The sequence below is a fragment of the Scyliorhinus canicula genome, chromosome 4 (assembly GCF_902713615.1).
Source record: "Scyliorhinus canicula chromosome 4, sScyCan1.1, whole genome shotgun sequence".
In the NCBI taxonomy this organism is placed as follows: domain Eukaryota; kingdom Metazoa; phylum Chordata; class Chondrichthyes; order Carcharhiniformes; family Scyliorhinidae; genus Scyliorhinus; species Scyliorhinus canicula.
This window is the reverse complement of record NC_052149.1, coordinates 117,969,282-117,996,975: the sequence shown is the minus strand read 5'-3', so window position 1 is coordinate 117,996,975 and position 27,694 is coordinate 117,969,282. Positions and strand designations below refer to the sequence as shown.

Here is a 27,694-nt window from a genome sequence, read left to right as displayed (position 1 = left end):
CTCTGTGGCCAAAGATGTTGATTATCAACCTGGAAATCTTTCCAATATGCCCATGGCAGGTGGTAAGAGTGGGTAAGTCTCCTGGCCCAGCTCCGAGAGAACTATGTACATGTCTCAATGCAAATGTATTCAAGATCCCTTTGAATCGTGAAAAATGTACTTGCTGAGAAAGCAAGGTGGGGAGAATAGCTGCCATAAAAACCTTTGACGTGAGACTAATTGGATCCTTAAAGGGGCACTGTAAATCAGGTTTGGCAGCTCATTGGATTTCTACATTGCATCAAATAAAAGCACAGTGAGACCAACTCCTTCCAGAGCGAATCATAGAACATAGAACAGTACAGCACAGAACAGGTCCTTCAGCCCTCGATGTTGTGCCGAGCAATGATCACCCTACTCAAACCCACGTATCCACCCTATACCCGGAACCCAACAACCCCCCCTTAACCTTACTTTTTAGGACACTACGGGCAATTTAGCATGGCCAATCCACCTAACCCGCACATCTTTGGACTGTGGGAGGAAACCGGAGCACCCGGAGGAAACCCACGCACACACGGGAAGGACGTGCAGACTCCGCACAGACAGTGACCCAGCCGGGAATCGAACCTGGGACCCTGGAGCTGTGAAGCATTTATGCTAACCACCATGCTACCATGCTGCCCCCCACTGGACTCACTGGGCTGTGATTTGAAATCAGGTTGCTTTCTGACTTTGCAAAGCCAACTTAGTGTCAGTGCCAAGTCAAAATCATTATTCATTAATACTGAGCATCCAATATACATGCACCCTATAATGGAATTCAATTAGCTAAGTAGGATGGCTTTTCTGCTGTTTTCACCTGACTGCTTGAGCACTTACCTTATTTAGTTTATTTAAGTAGATGTTGCTGCCCTCTAGAGGCTAAGATTTTGTGATCCTGTTACTTGGTATTAGTTGCACATAAAGCCACCAAGAAATTAGTTCAGTGCTGCTTGTGAGTGTTTTGGCACAAATTTTAATGGAAAATAAAGAATGGGGATGTTGGGATCTAACATAGACCTATAAAGTCAGATTTTCCGAGCTTCTGATTTCAAACATGCTCAAGACAAAGCATTTTTTAAAAAGAAAGGATCAACAGACTTTGGCTGCCATTTATTCTGGTGAATTGTTGTCGAGTATTGATGTTGTTATTTTTGCATGTTTTTTGCTGCTTCGAAAAGAAACAAAGTCTTGTCTGAATGCTTGGCAGTTATACATGAATGTGGTTTCAGACTGAGGTTGTCATATCTGCAGTGTGAAATGAAGGAAATGGTGAGGTGGTTGCGTTGTTAATGTTAGAATGGAGCCTCAGAACAGGTTTGAAATCTACTGTGAAGCACCTTGGAAGTTTTATCGTGTTAAAAGTCCAATGCAGCTCAGTTGGACAAAGCAATGCTATTGACTCACTTCTATATTCCAGGCTCATACATTACGATTTTTCATAATCCAGATGGACCATTCGTGCAATAAATTCAAATTATAGCAGAGTAATTGGCTGACCTGTGATTGGGAAAAACTGAGACACAAACTGAGACGTTAACCCAATCGCTTTTCTTGTGTATCAGCTATTAATAGGTTTTGAAGCATTTGTTGTGTGACTGATTAACTGGGCAGATGCAGCGAGATTAAAAGGTGAGGGGTCATCTTTGATCAGTGGAGTATTGCACAGCTGAACAAAATATTTAAAAGCAAATATTTATATCTGAAACTACCATCTCACCCACATAAATACTTGGTAGAAATTGAGTGCAAAGGAAAATTGTACATGGACCAGACATGCCAACTACTTGCTGTTCAATGAGTAGCATTGATCCTTAATGTTGGCAGCGGGCCTGTTAACTATCCAATTCTATAATTGAAGTGCTCTACTTTTTCAGTTGTTCAAGGTCTGCATGAGTTTTCAGTTTTGTGTTATTGCCCCCTTTCTCTTGATAATTCCACTGACAAGATAAAGTTAAAGAAAGATATGGCTACTTCTATCCAGCCCCTAAAAATTGATTGAAAAAGGATTGTTCACAAAATATACCTCAACTGATAACTAGTTTGTCACCTTTTTTCTGATTTGTTGGTGCTCTGTGGCAGGCTATTAGATATTTATTTATTGAGAGAGCCTTGCCATGCTTTGTACCTAATTATAGTGTGTCAAGACTGAGTTGAAGTTTCTGCAGTCATGTAATTACTTGACTTGCACTGAAGTAAGATAAGCATCAGTTTGCATATGAAACTTCTTTGCTTGAAAGGTTACATCATCGGGCGAAGTTAAGAAAGACAACTTGAAAAGAGGAAGAAATCTCGTAAGACTTCAAATTTGCACCACACTTGAAAAGCTCCTGCTGGTTTTGGAATATCATGAGCTTAATTACTAGAATTCAAAACTGAGCCCTGAACAAGAGCCATTTTCCAATAGATGATTAGAAATATTTATTGGCAAAACCTCTACAAAGGAATTGATCATTCAATTAACTATGATTTATTTTGGGCAGCATGGTGGCCTAGTGGTTAGCACAACCGCCTCACGGCGCTGAGGTCCCAGGTTCGATCCCGGCTCTGGGTCACTGTCCGTGTGGAGTTTGCACATTCTCCCCGTGTTTGCGTGGGTTTCGCCCCCACAACCCAAAAATGTGCAGAGTAGGTGGATTGGCCACGCTAAATTGCCCCTTAATTGGAAAAAATAATTGGGTAATCTAAGTTTTAAAAAAAAACTATGATTTATTTAACCTTTTATTTAGCCAGGTAGGTCAATTCAGAACCAATTCTCAGATATAATAAAGACTTGGCCAAGAGGTTAAAGCAGCAGCAGCAGAAATGACACAACAATGCAATTCATGGAAATATTAAACACAATAAAATGCGAATGAACAAAATAACCATGATGAAACACGACAAACAAACCAAAGCTGCTCTTGTTTGCCATCTTGGAACTGGACAGTCTCTTGAGCCCAATTGGTTAAGGGAGAGAGACACCTTTCATATCAGAGATAAATGGTGAATGATGAATATTTCAGCGACTTAGATAATGGTGATATGTTCTCAAGTGGAAACTCCTGTCCTGTAGTGAAGTTGAATAGCCAACATAAACTGCCATGCGACAATTTGGAGAATAAGTTTGAATGATATTGTGCTGTGCAACAACATTTTTATCTTTTGCATCCTATGTTCCCATTGTGTATTTCACAGTTGAACAGTGAGAATGTTAGTTGGCAACGAGTCAACATTATTCAGCTACAGTGCTCTGAGTCTAGAGCCCAAATTATCTGAAGAAAACTTAATTTCCAGCTATGCATTTCAAGAAACGTTGCTGATTTGGTGTCTGCTTGCAAACTATTTAATATCTTCAGGGACATATCTTCAGGGGCTCTCCAGTGTCAATGGCTTAACTATATTTCTTTTGGCACTGGATGAATAGTTTTTTTGAGTTGGATTTTGTGCCGGATTGAAACTCCACCTCAGGACGAGTAGTGGTATAATCAATGTTGTATTTTAGCATTCAATATTTGACAAGTTAATAGTTACTGACCTATATATCCGATCAAATGGTTATCTTGCACTTTCTTTTGCCAAGAGGACACTAATTTTTTAAAGAAAGTTGTGAATCACTTTTTTGTCTTTTAGTCCTACACAACTGAGGGTGGAGTAGCTATTCACAACTGGTCTTATAGTAATCTTATTCAATTTTCAAGAAGTGGATGAACACGGGGGAGGGGGGATGATCTCTGATTTTTGCCCCTCTTCATTTAACCAGTTCCCACTAGTCCCCTCAAAAATAATCAATGCTCATGATGTGGCAAAGATCCACATTTGGTGTTGTACCCAGCCAGTACAGTGCTAATCTTTGTGTTTATTTGTAATTCTAAATGAATAGAAGGGGAGAATTGAAGATTAATTTAATACTATTTAATTCATGGCACGACGACAATAATCTCTCCCTCAATGTCAACAAAATGAAGGAGATTGTCGTCGACATCAGGAAGCATAGTGGAGAACATGCCCCTGTCTACATAAATGAAAACCAAGTAGAAAGGGTCGAGAGCTTCAAGTTTTTAGGTGTACAGATCACCAACAGCCGTCCTGGTCCCCCCATGCCGACACTATAGTTAAGAAAGCCCAACAATGACTCTACTTTCTCAGAAGACTAAGGAAATTTGACATGTCAGCTATGACCCTCACCAACTTCTACAGATGCACCATAGAAAGCATTCTTTCTGGTTGTATCACAGCTTGGTATGGATCCTGCTCTGCCCAAGACCGCAGGAAACAACAAAAGGTCGTGAATGTAGCCCAGTCCATCACGCAAACCAGCCTCCCATCCATTGACTCTATCTATAATTCCTGCTGCCTCAAAAAGGCAGCCAGCATAATTAAGGACCCCCGTACCCCGGACATATTCCCTTCCACCTTCTTCTGTCAGGAAAAAGATACCAAAGTTTGAGGTCATGTACCAACCGACTCAAGAACAGCTTCTTCACAACTTCCATCAGACCTTTGAATGGACCTACCTCGTATTAAGTTGATCTTTTCTCTACACCTTGCTTTCACTGTAACATTATATTCTGAAGTCTCCCCTTCCTTCCCTATGTACGATATGCATTATTTGTCGAGCATGCAAGATTTTCACTGTATGCTAATACATGTGACAATAATAATTCAAATCAAAAAAGTTTTAATTTATCCTTAATTTACTTTATTCATGCTTTGGATTATTTTTCCTTTTAATTTATTATCTAAGTAAATTAAAAGATTTGCAAGTACTTTCAGTTGGTTGTCCGCTGCGCTCGAGGAATCTGCTTCTCAGTTCTTTTGTGTGTTGGCTAAACTAATGGCATAAATAATTTGTTGACCAGGATAAAATTGAAGAAATGGAATAAAGGCACAAAATATTTTTATGCCGTAGTCATGTACGTGCAATTCTATTCAGTTGACTGCAAAATGTTACCTGTCTACAAGTAACAGTTGTGTGCAAATAGCTAACCTTTTTGTTTGTTCTCAGCAGCTGGGCATAATATTACAAATTATTTTGCTTGGTTTGGCTGTCATCGTTTTCACAATCAAAGCCTTTATTTGGCAGCTCGACAGGGAATGATGAGCTTTAAATGGAACGCTTCTTATAGTTTGAAGCCAGATGCTATTGTTGTACAGCTGTCACAGCTAGAGGAAGTACAGTATGCAGCTGAAGTAAATGCCTAACTGGTAATAAATTATATGATTCTAAATACTCTACTGCTTGCATGTTTCCATTCTAATCGACAGAACTGTGCTACAGGACCAAGTCCTCTTGCATTTCTTTCACGCATTAGTCAAGGTGACTAATATTGAGTCTTATTATTTGTCTAATTTTTAAAAATAAATTTAGAGTACCCAATTCATTTTTTCCAATTAAAGGCCAAATAAGCGTGGCCAATGCACCTAGCCTGCACATAGAATCATAGAATTTACAGTGCAGAAGGAGGCCATTTACCCATCAAGTCTGCTCCGGCCCTAGGAAAGAGCACCCTACTCAAGCCCATACCTCCATCCTATCGCCACACCTCCACCCTATCCCTGTAACCCCAACTAACCATATTTGGACACTAAGGGCAATTTAGCATAGCGAATCCACCTAACCTGCCCAACTTTGGACTTTGGGAGGAAACCGGAGCACCCGGAGTGAACCCGCGCAGACACGGGGAGCACATGCAGACTCTGCACAGACGGTGACCAAAGCCAGGAATCGAAGCTGGGACCCTGGAGCTGTGAAGCAGTTGTGCTAACCGCTGTGCTACCGTGCTGTCCATCTTTGTGTTGTAGGGGCAAAACCTGCGCAAACATGGGGAGAATGTGCAAACTCCACACGGACAGTGCCCCAGAGCCGGGATCGAACCTGGGACCTCAGTGCCGTGCTTCCCCTTATTTGCCTAATTTATGACCTCGCAGTCTGCATCTTGTTATTTCAGCTTCTCCCATTATACTTGGCATTTCCCTTTTCCAACTCCCCCTGTCAGTATCCTTCTTATATTGCTGCATTTAAGTCTCTTGCCACTGGATTTTCCATCTGGTCTTGTCATTCTTCCTAGCAGTTCCATCTCCATCACTTGCCCCACCATGTGATATTTCTCTTGCGCTCTCTCTCTCTCGCTCTCTCTCTCTCTCTCGCTCTCTCTCTCTCGCTCTCTCTTTCCTCAGCACATGTTCCTGTTCTATTTCTTCTCCCTGACGTTCTTTGATGCTCCCATAATCTTCACTGACCTCATGATAGCCCTTTCTTATTATCCTGCACATCCATCTCCACATCTGCATTAATTAATTAATTAATTAATTAATTAATTAATTAATTAATTAAATTAATTAATTAATTAATTAATGTGCAGTTATTGTTCTCCTCTTCTTAATGTTCCCCTCTTCTTGATGTTGCCCATGTTTCTGCACCATGAAATAGGTCTGGCATCACAACTGCCTTGTAGATGCTTAATTTCAGTTTTAGTTGTACTGTATTTCACTTAACACTTGACAACACGTCATCAAATTACTCTAACTGAAGGTAATCTGTTGCTTAATTTCGATTCCAATAATTTCATCTTCTGATACCATTGATCTCAGGTACTTGAAGCTACTCACTTCCTCCAGGCGTTCAGCTATAATCTTTACACCTTCACTCTGATCCTGCCCTCCAGCCTGAAACTGACAATCCATACACTGGGTCTTTAGTGTACTAATCTTTTTATCCCTGTCTTCCAGTGCTTTTCTTCAGTTCTCCAGAGACTCATTCATGTTCTCATCATCAGCACTACATAGCTCAGTGTCACCTGTAAACATCCTTGACTATGGCTCTTTCTGTGCCATGATGATCAGGAAGAAGAAGGGGCTACTTGTTGCAATCCAACTTTGACTTGAAGCTCAATTGTAATTGACTTGAGGCTCAATTGTAATTGACTTGAATGCACATGGGATGGTTTTGATTTGATGGTACCTTACATTTCCTTTATGTGGGGAATTAACTTCGAAGCATTTCACCTAATAGCTGTTCACTGTGTTTTGTATGTGCATGTTAGCTTGGGTTTACTATTTGGTTACCTACTTCTAAGAAAGGTGTGGGCCATTCAGCCCCTTGAGGTTATTCTAACACTTGACTAAGTCATGGCTGATCCATATCGTAACTCCATTTGCCCGCCTTGGTTTAGTATCCCACAAAAATAGCCTTGCCTAAAAAGAAATCCATGCATCTCAGTTTGAAATTTCCAATTGGCCCCCAGTCTCTAACAACATTTTAATGGAAGGTTTTCCAAATTTCCATCAACTTTAGTGGGGAAAAGTGCTTTCTGACTTCATCTTCAAATGGCCTTGCTCTAATTTTTAAGTTAAAGTTGTTCAGGACCCTCCTACCAGAGGAATTAGCTTCCTCTCCATCTAGCCCATTAAATCTGTTAATCATATTGGAACATAGCAATTATTCCTTAATCTTGTCTGTACAGCCTGTGCTCATAACTTAACTCTTTTACTTTGGTATAATTATGATAAATCTACCACCCTTCCCTAGGCCACTTCATGCTTCCTGAGGTATACTGTATGCAGCTGAACACAGTAGAGTCCTGACTGCATATTATGGGTACATTTGTGTAGATTACAGGAGTGGAACTAAAGTGATGGGCGTATGATTTCACTTGCTATATCTTTAATCAATTACTCCTCTGTTCAATTATTTTCTCTTTGAAATTCCAAATTCAGGTTGGTGAAAGTAATCGACAGTGAAGATGTTTCACCATTGAAGTAAACATATCTCTTCATTTTGATATCTTTTGTCATTCTAAACAATTAAAGCGGGAACTTATTTCAAAAAAATTAGCATTAAGCTTGCGAAAAAAGTTAGAAATCTACAGAAGCCAAAAATATTACAAGGCACAAGTGCTCTAGAGTCCATTCATGAAGAAAGATGGATAAATGTGAACTTGGTGAAAGCTGGATTTCAAAAGCTGTTTTTACAAGTATGCAGATGGAATGCTCTTTACTTAAGAAACTGCCTTTTTTGTTCAAGCAGTCAGTAGTATTTGCAGTTTTTACATCAGGAATAGGATTTCAAAGCACGCCTTGACTTCTCCGTTGGAGCAGTTTAAATGCGAACAGCTGCTTGGCCTGCCCAGAATAGTTGGCACACTTGATATGGATTAAGTGGTATCTGTCTAATTGACAGGTTTGACAATGGCAAAACGCCAGCCCCAATTCGCTTGATAAGGGTGGCCGAGCGGGATAAATGGAGATGGTGTAAGTGGTGGGGACTATACTTCCGATGCACTCTAACCAGAGGTCAACTATAGCATAGCTTGCACCACTCTGCATTCCATCCCTCTTGAGATAAAGCTAATACTCTGTTTTAATTTTTTTTATATCTGTCCCTAAATTTTAGTGATTATGTACTGCTCCTCCACAGTTGCCAGCTTCTTGCTATTTTAGAAAACACTCTGATTATCTAAGAATCTTTGGCCTATCACACCTACATTGGCTTTCTGAAAGAACATTCTACCTCATCCCACTCCCCTGCACTATCACCGTAACTTTCTACATTATTTATTTTCAGATAGCAATCCAATTCCCTTTTCAATACCTCAGTCGAATCTGCCACTACCACCAGCTCAGAAAGTTCTTTCCAGACTCCAATCACCTTTAGATGAAAATGTTTTCTTTATCTCACTTCTACTCCCATTTGCCAATAATTTTGAATCGGTGCCCTCAAGTTCTTGATGCTGCCTTGAGTGGGAACAGTTTTTCATTATTTACCCTGTACAAATCCCACAGGATCTTGAATACTTCTATCAAGCCTTCTTTTCTCTGAGAAAAAGGAGACAGAACCTCTACAAACTATCCAAATAGATACAGTTGTTTATCCTTGGAATAATTCTTGTGAATCTCTTCTTTTCTCTTCAATGCCTTCACGTCCGTCCTCGGTATGACGCCCAGAGCTAGACGCAGTACTTCAGATGAGGCCTAACTAGTATCTTGCACAGACCAACATGACTTCCTTACTCTTTACTCAGTACCCTTATTAATAAAGCCGAAGATACTATATGCTTTATTAACTGAACTCAACCATCTTCAATTACTTGGTACATATATACCGAGGATCCTCTGTTTCTGCACCTCCTTTAGAGTCCCTCCCTACTGTCTCTCCATATTCCTCCCGCCAAAGTTCCTTTCAGTTCTCTGCATTGAAAATTCATCTGCCTGTTGTCTGCCCAATCCACCAACATGTCTGTATCCTTTCGAAGTTCAAGACTGTGATCCTCATCAGAATTGACTGTTTCCACTCTTCATATCATCTGCAAATTTTGAAATCATATCCTGTGCACCACAGTCTAGGTCATTATAATATATATGGAAGAACAAGATCCCAACACTGACCTTTGGGTACTCAACTACAAATCTTCCTCCAAACTGAAAAACAGTCATTTATTGCTACTGTTTTGGTTTCCTGACACTAAGTAAATTTCTTAGCCATATGCAACTTTCCCTACCTTGGTGTGGAGATCTACCATGCGGATTTAGTGGCACTTGCGAACGCTAAAACTCAGTAGAAATTTGAGTTGAACACTTCTCAGGTGAAAATAAGAATCGTCTCTATTGTCTCTATTGTCTCTATTGATTACAATTGAGAATCATTTAAATCTTATTCGCTAATAAGTCCAACTAGCAAAAGGACTCAAAGAGAAGCAATTTTTTTCAAATAATACAGAAATGATTTTCTTGCTTATGGCAAACAGATTGCAATAACTTCAAAAGTCAGAGTTAGAAAGTGAAATATGAAAGACAGAGACAGCGAAAGTTAAGTCAAAGTGTAGATTGATTCCGGAATAAAAAATGGCGGTACGAACTATCACGGCTATACCAAATCATATCAGACTTTAGTCATCTAGCTATACCGTGATGTAATCCTAATTGGTTTGGGTTAACATCAAATAAGTTTGATTTGATGTTTTAGCTGTCTGTCATTTAATATGCAACATTAACTTAAATGTATTCTTGTATGAGCTATGGATGCGATTCGGCTTCCTTATCGCAAACAGCTTGAACCAGTTCCTTGCTGACTTGCTTGTTAGGACAATGGTCTCTGTGCTATTGCCATAGAGCTTGCCTTGTCCTTGGGTTACTTTATCTTGTTAACTGCATAGGAATGTCGTTTTTAATCTATAATGCTGTGTTCTGTTGAAGCTATGTTTTGCATGCTGAATAGGTGTTTTGAAATGACCTGAGGTTATGAGTGAGTTTTAAAATGGTATTTAATAGACTAGAGGCTTAATGCTCAATAGCTATTCTTTATCTATCACTTTTACCTATAGAAAATAGCTGGCTTCTACAGTGGGTTGAAAGTTGATGACCTCTGACTTCCCCACATTGAGCTCCATCTGTCACAGTTTCTTACCTTCTCACATAATCTATCAATGTTTCTTTGCAACTTTCCACAGCTGTCTTCACTCATTCCACTGTCATTTAGCCAATTGTTGTCAGCACGTTTGGTTATATGGTTCTTTCCTTCGTCTACCTACTGTGAGCCCACTGTAGACCACACAGGGATACCATTAGTTGCACCCTGCCAATTAGAGTATACAACCATCATTGCTAGTCTCTGCCTACTAACTATTTGCCACTTTCGTACCCCTTTGAACAGGTTGCCTCCATGTACTTTCATTGTTTTTTCAATAGTCTCTTGTGTGGAACCTTGTGGAATGATATCTGGAAGTCCATATAAATATTATCCACAGGCACATTTATCTACTGCATTTGTGACCTCTTCCTATGTTAGTTATAAAATCCATGTTGGCTCTCATCAGTTCATATTTGTCCAAATGTTTGGGCACTCAGTCTCCAATGATTCCTCAGAACATTAAACCAATTGTTCTATAATTATCTGGTCCCTCCCAGCCTTTTTCAGTGACATCCCCTTGGATTGGTAAATTACCAGTTCCTGCATCTCACAGTTTTCAGAGATCGTAATTATAGTACCTGCAATCTCCTTAACCACTTAGTTTCCATTCTGGGTTAAAAGAAAATTCAGGTATTTGAGACTTGAAAATCTTCAGTCTCATTTTCTCCTCCACAATTTGTTTTGCTCCTGTAGTAAATCTGGTAGGTTTCTCTCATTTAATTATTTTTACTTTTTTCTGCTCTGGTATTTTATCCTCCTCTACTGTGTAAACGGATACAAAGTAATTATTTAGCAGGTTTAAACATCACCTGTATCTGTCTGTCATTACCATTAGCCATCCTATTTATTTATTTGTAATATACTTCTGGTCTGAACTTTTTGGCTTGGCATTTCACAAAATTTAATCCCTCCCCATTCACTCCCATACTAAATTGAATGTTAAAATTAATGTGTGGTTGATCTAATTTTTTTTCTTCTGAAGTACTATTTTACTTAGTGCAAACAAACGCGATTTGAAATGGTTTTCTGATGGAACATTTTCAACAGAAATCATCTGTGAGAAAGAACAAAATTGCATTTATGCAGAGCATTTTGTGACCTAAGGGAATGACTCAGAGCTTCAATCAAAATCAACAACTTGTATTTGGACAGTACCTTTAACATCATAAAGCATCCCAAGAGGTTTCACAGGAGTGTTATCACACAAAATCTTATTCTGACCCACAAAACAAATTATTAGGACATTAAAAAAAAATGTTAAAATCTTTTATTTGTTCACAGGATGTTGGTGCAGCTGGCTATTCTAACATTTATTGTCCATTCCAAATTGCCCGTGTGAAGGTGGCGATGAGCCTCCTGCTTGAACTGCTGCATCCAGTTTATGTGGGTACAGCCACAGTGTTGTCAGGAAGGGAGTTCCATAATTTTGACCCATTGACAGCGAAGGAACAGCAATACAGCCCCAAATCAGGATGGTGTGTGGCATGGAGGGGAACTTGCACATGGTTGTGTTTCAATGCATCTGCTTCTCTTGCCCTTCTCGTTGGTAGAGGTCATGAATTTGGAAGGTGCAGTCGAAGCAGCCTGGGTTAGTTGCTGCAGTGGTTGAGCGAGTGAATGTTTAAGATGGTGGGTGGGGTGCCGATCAAGTGGGCTGCTTTGTCTTTTGTGTTGCCGAGCTTCCTGAGTGTTGTTGGAACTGAACTCATCCAGGCAAGTGGAAAGAACTCCCACCACACTCCTGATTTGTGGCCTGTTGATGTTTGACAGACTTTGCAGAGTCGAGAGGTGAGTTACTCAGCAAAATTCCTGGCTTCTGACCTGCTCTTGTAGCCACAGTATTTATATAGTTAGTCCAGTTCAATTTCTCGTTGAGGGCAGCATGGTGGCACAGTGGTTCAATTTTGACAATGGGTGATGGTGTGGAGTTTACATTCTCCCCTTGTCTGTGTTGGTATCCTTCGTTTTTTTGTTTCCACAGTCCAAGGATGTGCAGGCCGAGTGGAGTTACAGAGATAGAGTGGGGGAATGGGCCAAAGTAGGGTGCTCTTTCTGAGGGCTGGTGCAGACTTGATGGGTCGAATGGTTTCCTTCTGCACTGTAAGGATTCTGTGGATAACCCCAAGGATGTTGATCGTGAGATATTCCACAATGGTAATGGCATTGAATGTTGGGAGATGGTAATTGCCTGGCATAAGTGGCACAAACATTGCATGCTACTGATCAGCCCAAGTCTGAAGGTTGACCAGGTCTTGCTGCATATGGACACAGTTTGTTCAGTATCTGAGGAATTTTAATACAGGAATGTCATAGCCCCCATGAGTATCATGGGGAAGCTTTCATTGATGTCCCCATGGGACTTGTGGAGTATGCATCCCCAGGAGGCCTACCACCTGGGGTTTGTTATGAGCAAAGATTAAAAACAGGCCCAGATCAGGACCAAATGAGATAAGTCCCCCCAGCTAGGATTGCACTGGGAGTGAGATGCTGTGTTATGCAGATCCTTGTAAATACTTGCAAATAAATCCATATTACATTTACCGTTAACCTTCTCTGCATCATTAAATTGGCGACGAGGATTAACAGAAACTCCGGACTCGCCCATTGGTTCACATAGCCGCCGGATGTTCGCTGGAGGGAAAGTCACGTCATATCAATAGCAATGCTGTTATTCAGGAAACTGGAGGCCTTCGATGCAGGTCTGCAGAATTTGAATCAATATACGGAACGTATGCGATACTTCTTCCAGGCGAATGGAATATTGGGGGAAGACTGTCTCCTCCTGGCCATGTGCAGGCCCAGAGGCTTGGGATCATAATGAGTTTGACGTACCCGGATTCCTGGTCATTTGATGAACTGGTAGCTATGGTTTCTAATCACTATGACCCCAAGCCTACCGTAATTATGCTCAAATATCGGTTGAACACGGTGGTACGCTCTCCTGGTGAATTAGTCAAGAATTTCTTGACCCAGTTGCAGCGTCTGGCTGAACACTGCGAGTTTGGGCATCTCCCTCAGAGATGTTGAGTGACTGGCTCGTGCATGGTATTAACAGTGTGGCTATGCAGAGAAAATTGTTAACGGAAACTACATTGAATTTGAAGCGGGCAATTGAACTTGCCCTCTCTTGTAAGCACATGGAGAAAAGTGTGCATTAACTGCAGGGCTCCATTGACTTTGGTGTCCATAGTTTGGGCCGCCCTCCTTTTCGGACTCCCTATCGGTCACTGGACTGTGCGGGGCCAGCCAGATTTCCTCTGACAGAGCAACCCCCAAGGCGGGTCATACAGCAGAGTGCAGGTTTTGGGCGCTGTCGCTGCCCGATGGGATACTTCACTCCAGGATGAGGGTGAGCACCATCTGCCTTGCTGGCATTGTGGTCGCGGAACTCGTGAGGGCCAGGATCACCCGGTGTGGCAGGGCACGCCATCTGCGACATCCGCCAAGGTTGCCCCGGGCCAGGGCCTTGCAAGTGGAGGAGGATAACTGTCTAATGCAATTGCTCCGAAGGTAGCTCCGATTCAGATCACTTTGCAGGTAAATGGGCACCCAGTGCTAATGGACACTGGGGCTGCTGTCTCCATTATAGATCTCTGCACCTTTCGGCGGCTTTGCACAGGGATTATGCTGATGCATTTGCGGAATACCAGAGTAATACTGGAGAACCATTGAAGATCTTGGAGACTGCCACGGCATCGGTGATGAACGGGCAGCAGTCAGTCCGTCTTCCTTTAGTGGTGGTCTCAACTTGTTAGGTAGAGACTGGCAGAGAGTCCTCAGGTTCAACTGGCAAAGGGTCTTTCAGAAGGGCACCAGGAGTCTCTGGGGTCTGCTGGGTTCCAGGAGGGTCTTGGCAGGATAAAGGGCGCGGCAGAGCTCAAGTCTACATAGATCCTGCTACTCTTCCCTGGTACTACAGGGCAAAGCCTATCCCATACGCATTGCTCCTGAAGGTTAATGAGGAGTGGTGCTGCCTGCAGGTTCTAGGGGTCATCCGCCCTGTTCAGTTTGCACAATGGGCTGCATCTGTGGTGCCGGTGATGAAGCCCGATAAAACTGGCTTTGTGGGATTTTAAGTACACCGTCGACAGAACCCCGAGGTTGGACTGGTGCACAGATTGGCTGGAGGCTGGTCATTCTCTAAGCTGGACATGAGCCATGCATACGTACAGGTGAAGCTTGTCCAGGAATCCAGAAAATATGCCATCATCAATACCCATCGGGGATTGTTTGAAAATGCTCGCCTTCAATTTGGGGTTTTGTCGGCTCCCGCAATTTTTTAACGAGTAATGCGAAACATCTTGCAGGGCTTGCTGAAGGTAGCCATCTATTTAGATGGTATACTGGTTACCGGATTCATAGAGCAGGAGCATATTGCGAATCTCCAGGAAGTGCTCTGGCGGTTTGCTCGTGGGTGTCAGGCTGAAGTGCAGTAAGTGTGTTTTCCGTACTGAGGCAGTGACCTATTTGGGTTACTGGACAGTGACAGTCTCACCTGGTAGAGGATAAATTTTGCACCATAAAGTGGGTCCCGACTCTGCGGAACACCGCTGAGCTCCGTTCCTTTTTGGGCCTGGTCAATTATTATAGGACGTTTGTCACCACCTGGCCATTCTGCTGGCTCCACTCCATGAATTGTTGAGCAAGGTCCGGAAATGGTGCTGGGGTGCTTCTCAGGACGAAGCATTTGTTGCTGTTAAGAAACGTCTCTTCTTGAAACAACTACGCACTGTGATCCAGCTAAACCTCTGTCTGCCATTATCCGTGAGTGCCTCGTCTCCACCTGTGGTGGGTGAAGTGATTGCAACTCTAAATTTTATGGATACCTTCCTAGTAACGGCTGCTTGGGTGTATGCATGGACACAGCGAGACTCGGAGTCGGCGAAGTTTCGGCTCATGTTGACGAGCGGCGGTACAAAGGAGGCCCTTCCAATGACTATTCATCCTTTTTCTCAGAGGTTATGCTCAGATATCAGTTGAACACAGTGGAATGGACAGGCCTGGTTTCCTATAAAGTCTGGGGTCAGGGGAAGACCCCCAAGGAACATTTGGACCACTTAACCAGGCATGAGCCTGCCAGTCAGGACGCCTAGGTAACGGTGGAATGCCTTAGTTGCATCAGAAACTACCCCTCGAGCAGCCGGACTCTACGCCTGATCCAGCATAAGGATGATGATTTAGGATCCGACATGGACATGGACGTATCCACACTGGCAGGTGACAGTGTGTCTGGCCCCGAGATCCCGCCTGTTGCTCTTTGGCCATCGACCAGAAATGGCGTTCAGCTCCTTGTTACACTCTACCTGACCCAACGCCGCCACAGACAGAGGTACCGCCGCGGGCAAAGAGTTGCAGAAGGCCCCTTCCGTTGGTGGTTGAAGAGGAGCTTTCGGACTTTGTCGGGGAAGGGGTGTCAGAACCCCCACGAGGACCACTGGGAAGCCTTAATATCTCCCCGTGGGATACGTGAAATATGAGCTCACAGGTAACTGACGGAGACCTACCACCTGGGGCTTGTTATGAGCAAGGTTAAAAGCAGTCCCAGATCATGACCTGGTGAGAAGTTCTCCCAGCTTGGATTGTACTGGAGTGAGATGCTGTGTTATGCAGACCCTTGTAAATATTTGTACATAAACATATATTATGTTTACCGTCAGCCATCTCTGCATCATTATATGGAGCAAGGATATTCTACTGCAGTTGTACAGGGCCCTGGTGAGACCACACTATCTGTCCTGGTCCACTCATGTTGATGCTACCACCAAGAAAGCACAACAGCACCTAAACTCCTTCAGGAAACTAAGGAAATTCAGCATGTCCACATGGACTCTTACCAACCTTTACAGGTGCACCATAGAAAGCATCCTGTCTGGCTGCATCACAGCCTGGTATGGCACCTGCTCGGTCCAAGACCACAAGAAACTTCAGAGAGTCGTGAACACCGCCCAGTGCATCACACCTCCCATCCATGACTCTATTTAAACCTCCCGCTGCTTTGAGAAAGCAGGCAACATAATCAAAGACCCCACCCACCCGGCTTACTCACTCTTCCAACTTCTTCCCTCAGGCAGGAGATACAAAAGTCTGCGAACAGCACTAACAGATTCAAAAACACTTCTTCCCGCTGTTACCGGACTCCTAAACAACCCTCTTACGGACTGATCTGATCTCTTCACACATCTTCTCGACTGAGTAGTACTGCACTTCTGTATGCTTCATTCAGTACCTGTGTCTGTGTAACTACATTGTGTATTTATGTTTGCCCTATGTTCTTTTTTCATGTATGGAATGATCTGTCTGGACTGTACACAGAACAATACTTTTCATTGTACCTCGGTACAAGAACAAATCCAAAAATAACCTCACCTCACCTTTTGGACACTGAGGCGCAAGTTAGCATGGTCAATCCACCTAACCTGCATATCTTTAGACTGTAGGAGGAAACCAGAGCACCTTCAAGAAACCCATGCAGACACTGTGCAAACTTCACACAGACAGTCCCCAAGGCTGGGGTTGAACCTGGGGCCTGGCACTGTGAGACAGCAGTGCTAACCTCTGTGCCACCATGCTGCAGAATTATTCTAATACTGCTTCTGCGTGGGTCAATATACCCCATATATCATGCAAATATCTGTAGCAACACATGGGGAACCTGGGACACGGTTTAAATACATTCTGTTCCCACTCTGCATATTTTCAAAGTTTGGGGCAAATTTCTTGCACGTAACTGTGTCTTTGGTTTGAAGATAAAATTAATGGTTTTAATTCCAAGTTGTATTTTGTTAAATCTAACTCTACCTGAAAATGTTGACATTTTGCATTCAGTATGTGCTCAAATATAATCAATGAAATTTGATATCAGTGTTTTAATTTGGAATGCATTTGAGTGCAGATTAACAATGTTTTGCCATCTTTTTTTAAAATAAATTTAGATTACCCAATTATTTTTTCCAATTAAGGGGCAATTTAGCGTGGCCAATCCACCTACTCTGCACATTTTTGGGTTGTGGGGGCGAAACCCACGCAGACACGGGGAGAATGTGCAAACTCCACACGGACAGTGACCCAGAGCCGGGATCGAACCTGGGACCTCAGCGCCGTGAGGCGGTTGTGCTAACCACTAGGCCACCGTGCTGCCCTGTTTTGCCATCTTTGACGTCAAATGAAGATGCTCAAAACTCTAAAGTACTGAAGTTAAAACTCACCACTATTCTTAGAATTCCCCCTATACCAAAAAAAAGGTTGATATTCTAAATGGTGAACAGGGATTCTCACTCCCTGACTCCAGTGCAGGCTTCTGTGAGTGCTATTCAGGTCAAACTATCTTTTCAAGTTATCCCCCGGTATAACCCATACCTTCACCGAAGAATTTTACCTACTTACCCCTTAATAGCATCGATGTCCTGGGTCCTGCGTTATTAAGGAAGTGAAGTAAGCTAATAACCGCTTTTTCAGGTTAAGTTATTTTTATTATTATATTTTTTCTTTTAAAAGCTGCAAACACTTTCTTTACAGAAAGGAAAAAAGATCTTGCTTCTGGCTGCTTCAGGCCCACCTTGGCAATCGATCTTCTTAAAATCTGGTCTTCTTGAGTTGTATTCGCTGGTGAACTCGGTTGCTGTGTCCTGTTCTTCCCATGCACCGAGCTGTGAGAGCTGGCTCTGCTAGCTATCTCTAAGCTGACTCTGACTCCTGTTTAAATTCTAGTCTTCCTTAGATGTATAACTGTTTAAACTTGGCTGCTTGCCTTGTCTTTCCCATGACCGAGCTCTCTCTCTCTCTCTCTCTGAGTTCTCCTCCCCTTCTCTCCTGTTGCTGGTTTCTCTCTGTCCTCTGTCCTCTGTTCCCTGGGTTTATATTCTCTTTCTGAGAGTTATTAAGTTTTAACGACTTTATTGTAAATGGGCTTGTTTCACTTTGATAGTTTAAAAGTATCTTTGATGTAAACATCTTACTACAACTAATTATTCATTTTGGGCATATCGTCTCCTCTCAGATCTGATTAAACAATGCTTTGGTTTCAATAGGTGTTACTTTTAATTCTGTGATTTCAAATCGTTTAATTTTCCAATTGTCCCCAGCTCATAACTTTGCCTTTGATTTTGACTTACATGATGTTTCTCGTAGACAGGTCGTCTCCAATTTTCTTTTAATTGTTTGATGTTCATAGAATTTTACACTTTAAAATTGACACCAAATTCGACTGGGCATCTTCCATCCTTTCCAGCTGTTTACTAAGAGAATTTATTTCAATTAAGGTGTGAAACTTTGCTTTTAGCTGTATGCTAAAATTTAACTTGGTTATGACTTGAAAGACTTGCCTGTTTTAAACATTCGTCACTTAATGCAATTGAAACTCTCATCCATGCTTTTTCAGATGCTTCCTGAGATAGTTACATTCCATGAAGGTGTGAGCCATTGTTTTAGCTTACCACATGAGACCGGTGTGTTTGATTAGCCTGCTTGTGAGCAAGAATCTGCATTTTACAACCCTGCTCTTTGAAGCTGCTATGAAACTTTTGTGGGATCTTTCCCTGTACCCTCTCAAACCAGATATTGCCAGACTTCCATGTTTCAAATGACACATTTTTCTGTATTTTCAAGAACAGTACGCTCAAAGGTTCTTGAGTACCTCTTGAGCACATCTCCAGCACTTAACACCCCCCATCTTTCCCTGCAGTTTCTAAACTCTTGCACCCTCCCTCCAAACTCTTAACCCCCCTCTCATCCTCCAAATTCTTATCCCCTCTCCCTCAAGACTCTTAACCCCCTTTCCCTCCAGTCCCCAAGCCTAAGGCCCCATTGACGCTGCTGAATTCCATGCTGTGGGTCCTGCTCAACTCCAAGATCCTCCCCCCGCTGAATTACTTGCAACCATTGCTACTTCTGTGCCAGCTCAAAACTACATTGGGGCCAACCTCACCATCATTTCTGGTTCCAGCAGGCTCTGTGAACTGAGCTCTGGTTCAGGGGAGAGGGAAGGGTTGGGGGCAGGAGAGCAAAGGGTTGGAGGGAAAGCGGGAAAGAGACTGAAGAGGAGTTGTGAGGTGGAGGGGGCAGAACAAGTGTGGTTATAAAGAGGGAGGGGAAGGGGTATAGGGGAGAGGGGAGGCATAGGAGAGGGTGTGCCAGGAGAGGGTATGATTGGAGGTAGCAGAGAGAATAGTGGAGGAGGGAGACGGATGGCGGGGGAGAGGTAGAGGGGTGGTGGTTTCAAGTGTATGTGGAAGGGATGGTGAGAGGGTGAAAGGGGAGAGGAGGGTAGGGAAGGGATAGCAAGGGGGTTGTGGGAAGGAGGGTTTGAGGGAGAGGGTGAGAGTGGCGGGAGAGAGGGGGAGAAAGAGGGAAGTGAGCTGGTGCAATTTGTGGTGAAAGATGGTTCGAGAGGCAGAAGAAAATTGCCCTGAGGGAATAATGGGGGAGAAAATTGATTGGGCGGATGATGGGGAGCAAGTTGCTCCGGGAGGGAGGCTCACAAAAAAAAAATATCTTTAGAAGAGCCCTTGAAAGAAACATTATTTTGACCTCTGATGCAGGATAACAGATATTTCTTAAGTTGACTGCCATTTTCATTGGTGAATGAATGATGTGTTGTATCGGACAATTTAAATGCCACTGGGAGAAGGAGGTTTGAAAAATGTACATTTACTTCAATTATCTAAGACGAAAGGAAGAGTGATCTGAGGTGATTCTTCATCCAGCTCTTTATTTTTTTCAAAGTATGTTTATTAAAAAGTCATTTTAAACCGAATCACCCAAAATAATCAAACATATAGAAGAGAGAAACAAAGAACACCCCCCCCCCACCCAACAAAACATTAACTGTAACTCAAGAAATTAAACGAAACCCCCAAACTGCTGACCGTGACTAACTCCTGAAAAAGGAAATGAATGGTTGCGATCTCAGGTAGAACCTCTCCACCAAGCCCCCCTGATGGTGTACTTGACCGTCTCCAAATGTAGAAAAGGTATGAGGTCCCCGAGCCAAGCCTAATAAGAGTAGGAGACCACCACCCAAGCAGAATTTGCCCTGTGGCTACCAACGAGGCAAAGGTGAGGGCATCTGCCTTCACCTCAGACTGAATCACCGGCAAGTCTGACACACCAATTATGGCCAGCGGCAGACATGATCCATCTGGAGTATCTCCAACATGGTGAAAGAGACCCAAAAGCTAACCAACTTGGGGCAGGACCAAAACATATGTGCATGATTTGTGTGGAGGAGAAGCTGCTCGTCCTAGCTCTGGTCATGCGTGTCCTATGCAAGGCGTTAATTTGAATCAAGCTTAGCCAAGCACATGAAGATGTGGAGTTGACCATGTGGAGGACTTCATTCCACACCTCATCATTAAGAATGGGACTCAATTTGCCCTCTCACTATGTCCTCACCTTGCTGAATGGAGCAGAGTCTGTTGAAAGGATATGGCAAAGGATATGTCTGAAATAGACCCCCTGTCCTGCCTAGCCAGAGTCAAAATTGTCTTCAACAGGGACGAGGGTGGTGCCAAAGGAAAGGAGGGAAAAACCTTGCGCGAAAACTTGCGCATCTAGAAATACCTGAAAAGACTAGAACCAGGCAGTAGGAATTTCTCAGACAGTTACTTAAAACTAGCAAACCTCCCCATCACAAACAGATTCCCAAACCTCTCCCCACCCTTCCCCTTCCAGGACTTAAACGTCGAGTCCAAACCAACTAGTAGAAAAAGATGGTTATTGCAGATGGGGCCTAGGGAAGACAGGGAGCGGAGCTCGAATTGTTGCCTGAACTGCTTCCAAACTGTCGGGGTGAAGGCCACCACTGGATTCGAGGAAATTCTCACCAGGGAAAAAGGCAATGGTGCAGTAACCATTGCATGAAGACTGGAAGCAGTGCAGGAGCTCACTTCAATTTGTTCCCACATTGGAGCCTTGATCATTAAATCACAACAATATCTTCTGAATATTGGCTGCCCAGTGGTAAAACAATAAGTTAGGTTGAGCCAGGCTGTCTCTTTGGAATAAAACTCCACGATTCTGGGAGACTTGCCCAATTTATTGACTGTAGCACAAAAGGACTTGGGGAGAAAAATGGGGAGACTCTGAAAAATAAATAAAAAATCTTGGGAGCACGTTCATTTTAATAGTCTGAAGCTTACCTGCCAAGGATAGGGGGAGGTTAGACCAATTTTTCATCTTTATGAGGAGTTTTTAGTCTCTACTTGCATTGTTCCACAGTCACATAGTGGTTACTTGGTAATGGGGGATCTGTTAGCTCAGTTGGCTGTACAACTGGTTCGTGATATGGAACGACGTGAGCAACGCGGGTTCAATTCCCGTACCAGCTGAGATTATTCCTGAATATCCTGGCATCTCTGAGGCATGGTGACCCTCAGGTTATATCACCGCCATTAAGCTCTCAAAGGGGAGAGCAGCCTCTGGTCTTCTGGCAACATTTGCATCACATCTTTTTGACTGTTGGTAATTGTATGGTATGGAGTGATACTGTGCCACACAAGTCAGCAAGGTTGCCCACTTGATTCCCTGTGTGAAGATAGTGTCATGTGAGAGTACCTTTAAGAAATGGGTGTTTATAAAAATATCTATAGTGGATGTACCTTTAAGAAATGGATGTTTATCAGTGATGTCAGAGTGTGGGTGGAACTGGGCTGTCTGTCTGCTTTACTTTCGTTTTAGGCTGTTTGCTACAGGGTATGTTTTAGTTTGGATTTGAGAGCTGGATATATGCAGGCAAAGCAAGGAGCTGTATAAGGATCTCTCTGCAAACTAAAGACAGTCTCCAGATCAATTGGGTGATTTCAAAGTGCTGACTGCTCTCAGTAATGAATTTAAACCTGATCTCTGTTAAAAGGGGTCTTTTGTCTTTATGGATGTTAATAAGGAAAGATTAAGGTTTACTTATAGAATATTGTATCTGTGGGGCGGATTGGTGTTGATAGTTATTAAGATGTTTACTGTGGGTTTATAAAGTGTTAACTGGTTTCATAAACGTTGTTTTAATCTAAAAGTACTGTGGATCTCTGGTGCATCACGCCTGTAACATAACCCCGTGTTCTCCCCATAACCACAATCTATTAAAAGTTGTGGGTCAGGTGAACTCCATGATACACTTTGGGGTTCTCTAAACCCTGGCCCATAACAGTAGCAAAAGTAGTAGCCTATGTTCTGAAATGACTGCAGCACCCATGGATTAGGAAGAAACCAGACAGCATTTTCACTATGATTTTTTGTGGCTCCTGCCATGAAATGATGATATTGGGTGAGAACAGAATTGAGCTTAACTGTCTAGGCTCGCGTGAAGAATTACCATTTGGCAAGGAATTGAATGGCTGCTGATGTGCGTGATAAGGTGATGTCTTCAGAACAGAAGGCAAGGAATTTAGGATGGGGATGGGCTCAGAGATTAAAGTTTGAGTGGTTTGCAATGGTCAGGTAAAGAGAGAATGGAAAAGAAATAGGCAGCAGATGCACAATATGAAACCAGAAATATCTTTCAGTGCTATGGCAGCAAGAGCCCAGGCGGATGTAAGCCTAAAACCTTAGTGATCTATCAGGAGGTATACTAGACAGCCTGCTAAATAATGATGGTTTGAGGACATGTACTGTACACCAACATCAGTGTCAAATGTGTGTTCAGGGACTTCGATACTGGCTGAGTTGTGGGGTTTGTAAACTAATAAATCTCTTGGCAGGTGAACTTAGCTTCAGGATAAAAGTGATAGGGATGGTTTTAAGGAATGATCGTTTGAAGGGAATCAGCAAGTACTGGAGAGACTCTGAGAAGGTGAAAAAATACCTAATTAAAAGAGATAACATATTTACTTCTCATGTCATCAAGTTCTCGCAAAGCATTGAACAACCAATGAATTATTTGATAGTGTGTCATCAATTTTTGCACAACGGTGTCTCATAGCACTGTACCTGTTTTTAGTCATCTGAATTGTGGAATACACATTGGCAGGACATCGGGGTAGTGTGCATTTAATATCATTTCTGGCTGCCTGAACTAGCGGACAGAGTGTGGTTTCATATTTCATCAGAAGAATGGCACCCCTGAAAATACAGAACTGTATGATAGTGAAATCATGTATCAATTTAGATTTTCTATTCAAGTATTTGGAAGGGGTTTGAACCCACAGCCTTATGGCCAAGATATAAGCTATTCTCACTCTGCAAGATTGACACTTAAAGCTCATGAAACCAATGATCCCAAAAAATAGTCCAAGGGTATCTGAAATTCACCAGAGAAAGATTGAAAGATGTGGAGCTTGGATTTTTGAGGTCAAAGCAGTCTACGTTGACCAGAGAAGCAATATTACCTTGTGCACCCTGAAATCAAAGAGATTGCATGTGATATTTATGAAAGACACCCCTTACAAATGAAGGATCTGGGTGAAATGGCAGAGAGTAGATGGTATTCTTATCCTTCAGAATGGTGGAGGTTTGAGGGAGGTCCCAGAGATCTGTTTGGAGCCCCTTCCCATGCCTGTAGATAACCTGGAATATAAGGTAATTAAAATCAACAGCATGCTAGAATCAGTTGTGGACTTGAGAGATAAGTGAGATCTTGACGGTTTTCTCCTCAATACTCCAATGATGAATGAAGTTCAATGTGGAGAAGTGCAAGGTATTCCATGTTGCAAAGAAGAAGAAAAGAATCTCCATGGTGGGAGTTTAGGACTTGTCATTGCTGAAGTTGAAAGAGTTTAACATTGATAAATTGTTACAATCCTCACCACGAATGAAGAATACAATTTATTAGCAGTTATATTGCTCAAGGACGTTGAGGTCTCAAGCTGAGTTTGTGTTGCTACAGTACAAGAGGATCTATAGGCAGTAAAGAAGAGAACAATGAGGCTGATTTCTCTTATCCAAGTCGACGGTTATGAGTAAGGTCTTGATTGACCTGTTTTTTCAGTTTCTCAGAGGTAGGTATCTGTGGAGACCAAAAACTTTCCAAGATATAAATTGGACAAAGAAAGTACTTCTGTGCTGCACATTGTATTAATGTAGTTCCTTTTGTTTGATTGTGCTGCATTCCCTATTTGTTACAATAATTCCTGTCTTCTATCAAAAATACTTGTTGCCGAGCACACTTATTGTACCTTTTTCTTTGCTGCCGCACTCAATTGGAGTGAAATATATTCTCTCGCAGTGAAGAATTTCTCATTATTTTCATGGAAATCGGCACTAATCGTTCGGGTAAATTAAAAGAAGAAAATTGCTCTTTCTTTAAAAAATAATTTTGAAATAGCTAAACATGAAATCCTTTTGACATGTTGTGCCTGAATTAAGTCTTTCAACTGAATTCATCGCTCAATATTACGGATGGGGTAAAGAAACAGGAACACAGATGTCTGTAACTGGAAAATCATGCTTGAATCTGGCAAGTAACGTCTGAACAATCGCGTTCTGCAAACAGCTTCAGGGATGTATTTGATGTAAGTGTCCAATATTTCAGTCAGGCTGGTCAGTTTGAGCTGCATTTGGTGCCTGGTGATGTTGCAGACTGCACAATTCTTGCATTCCTTTCACACACAGATTTGGATGTCATGAGACCCTATGATGTAGTGCTTTTCAAAAAGGGGAGGGGGAGTCGGTTTCCTCAGACATGTGCCAGGGACTGTATTGCAGTATCTCTGCACAAAAATGGATGTGTTTACCTGAGCTGAGAAGGTACAGTGTTTGCTTGAGGCAAGGCTTATGTGACATGCAGACTGATATAGTGGCTGCTCACTGCTATTAATTGAAACGGTGACATCGGTGACCAGTAAACCAAGTGCTGCAGCAGAGTTGATCTTGCAGGGATAGAGCACTGCTGAAAGTGACCCAACATATTGAAAAATTGGATGCTGTGATTGACATTTCCAGATGGATGGTGACGTTCTGAAAAAGCGGTTACTGTACTTTCGTTCTAAATCATGTGCAGCTGTGATCTCAGGTAAAGTTGAGTTTTTGCATTGCAGTTGCAGTTTGACAGCTGCTCTGTTTAATACAGGTGATGCATGTGTCATAACACGTAACCTAAAACTCAACAGATGTATACTTGGAGAAAATGCAAGTTATTGCTTAATCTTCTAAAAAACAGCATCATCAGAATGACAATGCTAGGTTTTGTTCATGATCCATATAGTTCCAAGAGCTGATTAACTCACTAAGTACCAGTTCACTCTGTGAATGCTGCTATATGATGTAATGTGTTTGTAACTGATAAGCCTGTGAATGCAGTTATATGATGTAATATGTTTGCAACTGATAAGCCAGTACCATATGATGCAGGTGTCCAAATGCCACCGAGTAAAGGGACAGTTTTGCTGCTGTAATTTCCAGGTACAGTAATTTTTTTACTGTACAGGAAGTCCTTCACTGAATACAGAGGCTTGCTGCTTGAAGCTTGGATCAGCTCAGTAAAAAATGTTACATCTGTTGTGAAATGGGTTGGAAAGGAGAAGCAAAACCTCATGAGCAGAAATGCCTCAATCTGCAATTCTAACCATTTTTTGATGTTTTGTTCCTTTTACCTTTTCTGTGTAAATTTCTCATCCAAGTTCCGTACATAGAATGGACAGCCAGTGTTGTTTAATTGCTGCAGGAATGTGCTGGTGAGATATGTTGGTATAACTTAAATTCAACATATATCAGAATACTTGCCTTTAAGGTGATGAAGGAGCAGGACACATTGCTAATAACATGCACCTAGCCTGGAGCCCATATAGTGTGTTTCTCTGACAATTCTGAGACATTGGTGATAATTATCTCGGGGGTGGAGACAATGCAAAAATAAATATATCAGAACCAGTAAGACCTGTGGATCGTGAAATTCTTATTTGCAGGTAGATTTATATATGTGGAAAATAGGAATGCAGGTATGTCATCATTTTTTCCTTGTTTCCTAATACAAATTTATTTTTCAAAATAAAAGACTTTCATCTGAACCCCCGGTCAATGATACAAATTCATCCTTGAAATATAAGTAGAACCTGAGTATCATCAGATGGTGGAATGTGACCCGATATCTCTTGGTGCACAACTGATTTCTGCAAATTTTTGATGTTGAATATTGGACTGGAGTACAGATGGCACTGGACCTTTCACAACATAACAGTTTATAAAGAGCCAGAATTTTCTGTAACAGGGTATCTTGCAGCATGTCCATTTTATTTAAACCTGTTTTGTGTGCACAGGTTTCAAAACGTGTTTACCCAAAAAAGTTGACAGAAGTGTGAGCCAACAACTAACTGCACAGTGAGGGTAACAAGGTGCCTGATACATTGGCTAACAGTGAGACAAACCGTGCATTTCTGTAAACCAGTGAGATTAAAGGATTGAGAAATAAACATACGAAGGACAGAGAAGCAACGTGAATTAAAATGGATGATTTAAATGTTAAATCAGATTCCCAAAGTGAAATACAGAGGGAAAGAATTGTTGGATTAAGAGAATAAAATGGAAAAGTAAGAAAATGTCATTGTTTAAATATTGCCATTGAATGATTCTGCAATAACACTTAACATGTGACATTTAAAAGAAAATTCAACAGCAATTCACTACCTGACCACTGAGACTCCATGCTTTTAATTGTTCACTTCTGGGCCAAAAGACCTTGGATCATAGTTGGTGAAATACTTTGGAAAAGGGAGGAACCTTGCTTTCATGAGGATTTCGGTGAAGAAAAATGTTTCAGTACAATTTTAATGTATTGTTCCCTTGTACTGTTGAGAGATGGTGAGCACTGCCACTGTGCTTTTTGTTCTTGGAAATTCAAGTGTTTTATTTATTCGTTCAAGGGGTGTGGGATTTGCTGCCCAGGCCAGCATTTATTGCCCACCCCTAAATGCGCTTGAGAAGGTGGTGGTGAGTGTCTTCTTGAACCGCTGCAATCCATTTCATAGATGTTGACAGCATGGAAACAGGCCCATTGGCTCAGCTGTTGCGTCCATAGGTACATCCATAGTGCTGTTCAGGAGGGAGTTCCAGGATCTTGACCCAGTGATGATGGAGGAACGGCGATATATTTCCAAGTCAGGATGGTCTGTGGCTTGGAGGGGAACTTGCAGTTGGTGGTGTTACCATGCATCTGCTGCTCTTGTCTTTTTAGATGGTAAAAATCATGGGTTTGGAAGCTGCTGTCGAAGGAGGCTTGGTGAGTTTCTACAGTGCATCTGTGCAGTTACATAACATCAGAGTGTACAGATGGTTGCGTCTATCACTGAAATAGCAATTTTGGGTTGTGAAAGAAGCATGCCACACAAGTGGGAAGCATGTTTGCTGTGATGCAACTTTTATATG

General features: G+C 42.2%; 1 protein-coding gene across 15 annotated transcripts in view; it reads left to right on the top strand.

Moving 5' to 3' along the window:
* The window catches only part of rasal2 (RAS protein activator like 2), a 551,722-nt gene that overhangs the window by 173,671 nt on the left and 350,357 nt on the right, over positions 1-27,694 (top strand). Inside the window, exon 1 of one of the 15 annotated variants that reach the window (XM_038795093.1) lies at positions 25,116-25,346. The exons of the other annotated variants lie outside the window; for them this stretch is intronic. Within the exon in view, the coding sequence (XP_038651021.1) occupies positions 25,277-25,346 (70 nt within the window). The 5' untranslated portion in view covers positions 25,116-25,276. Of the gene's footprint in view, positions 1-25,115; positions 25,347-27,694 lie in introns of those variants that run through there. 15 annotated transcript variants of the gene reach the window in all.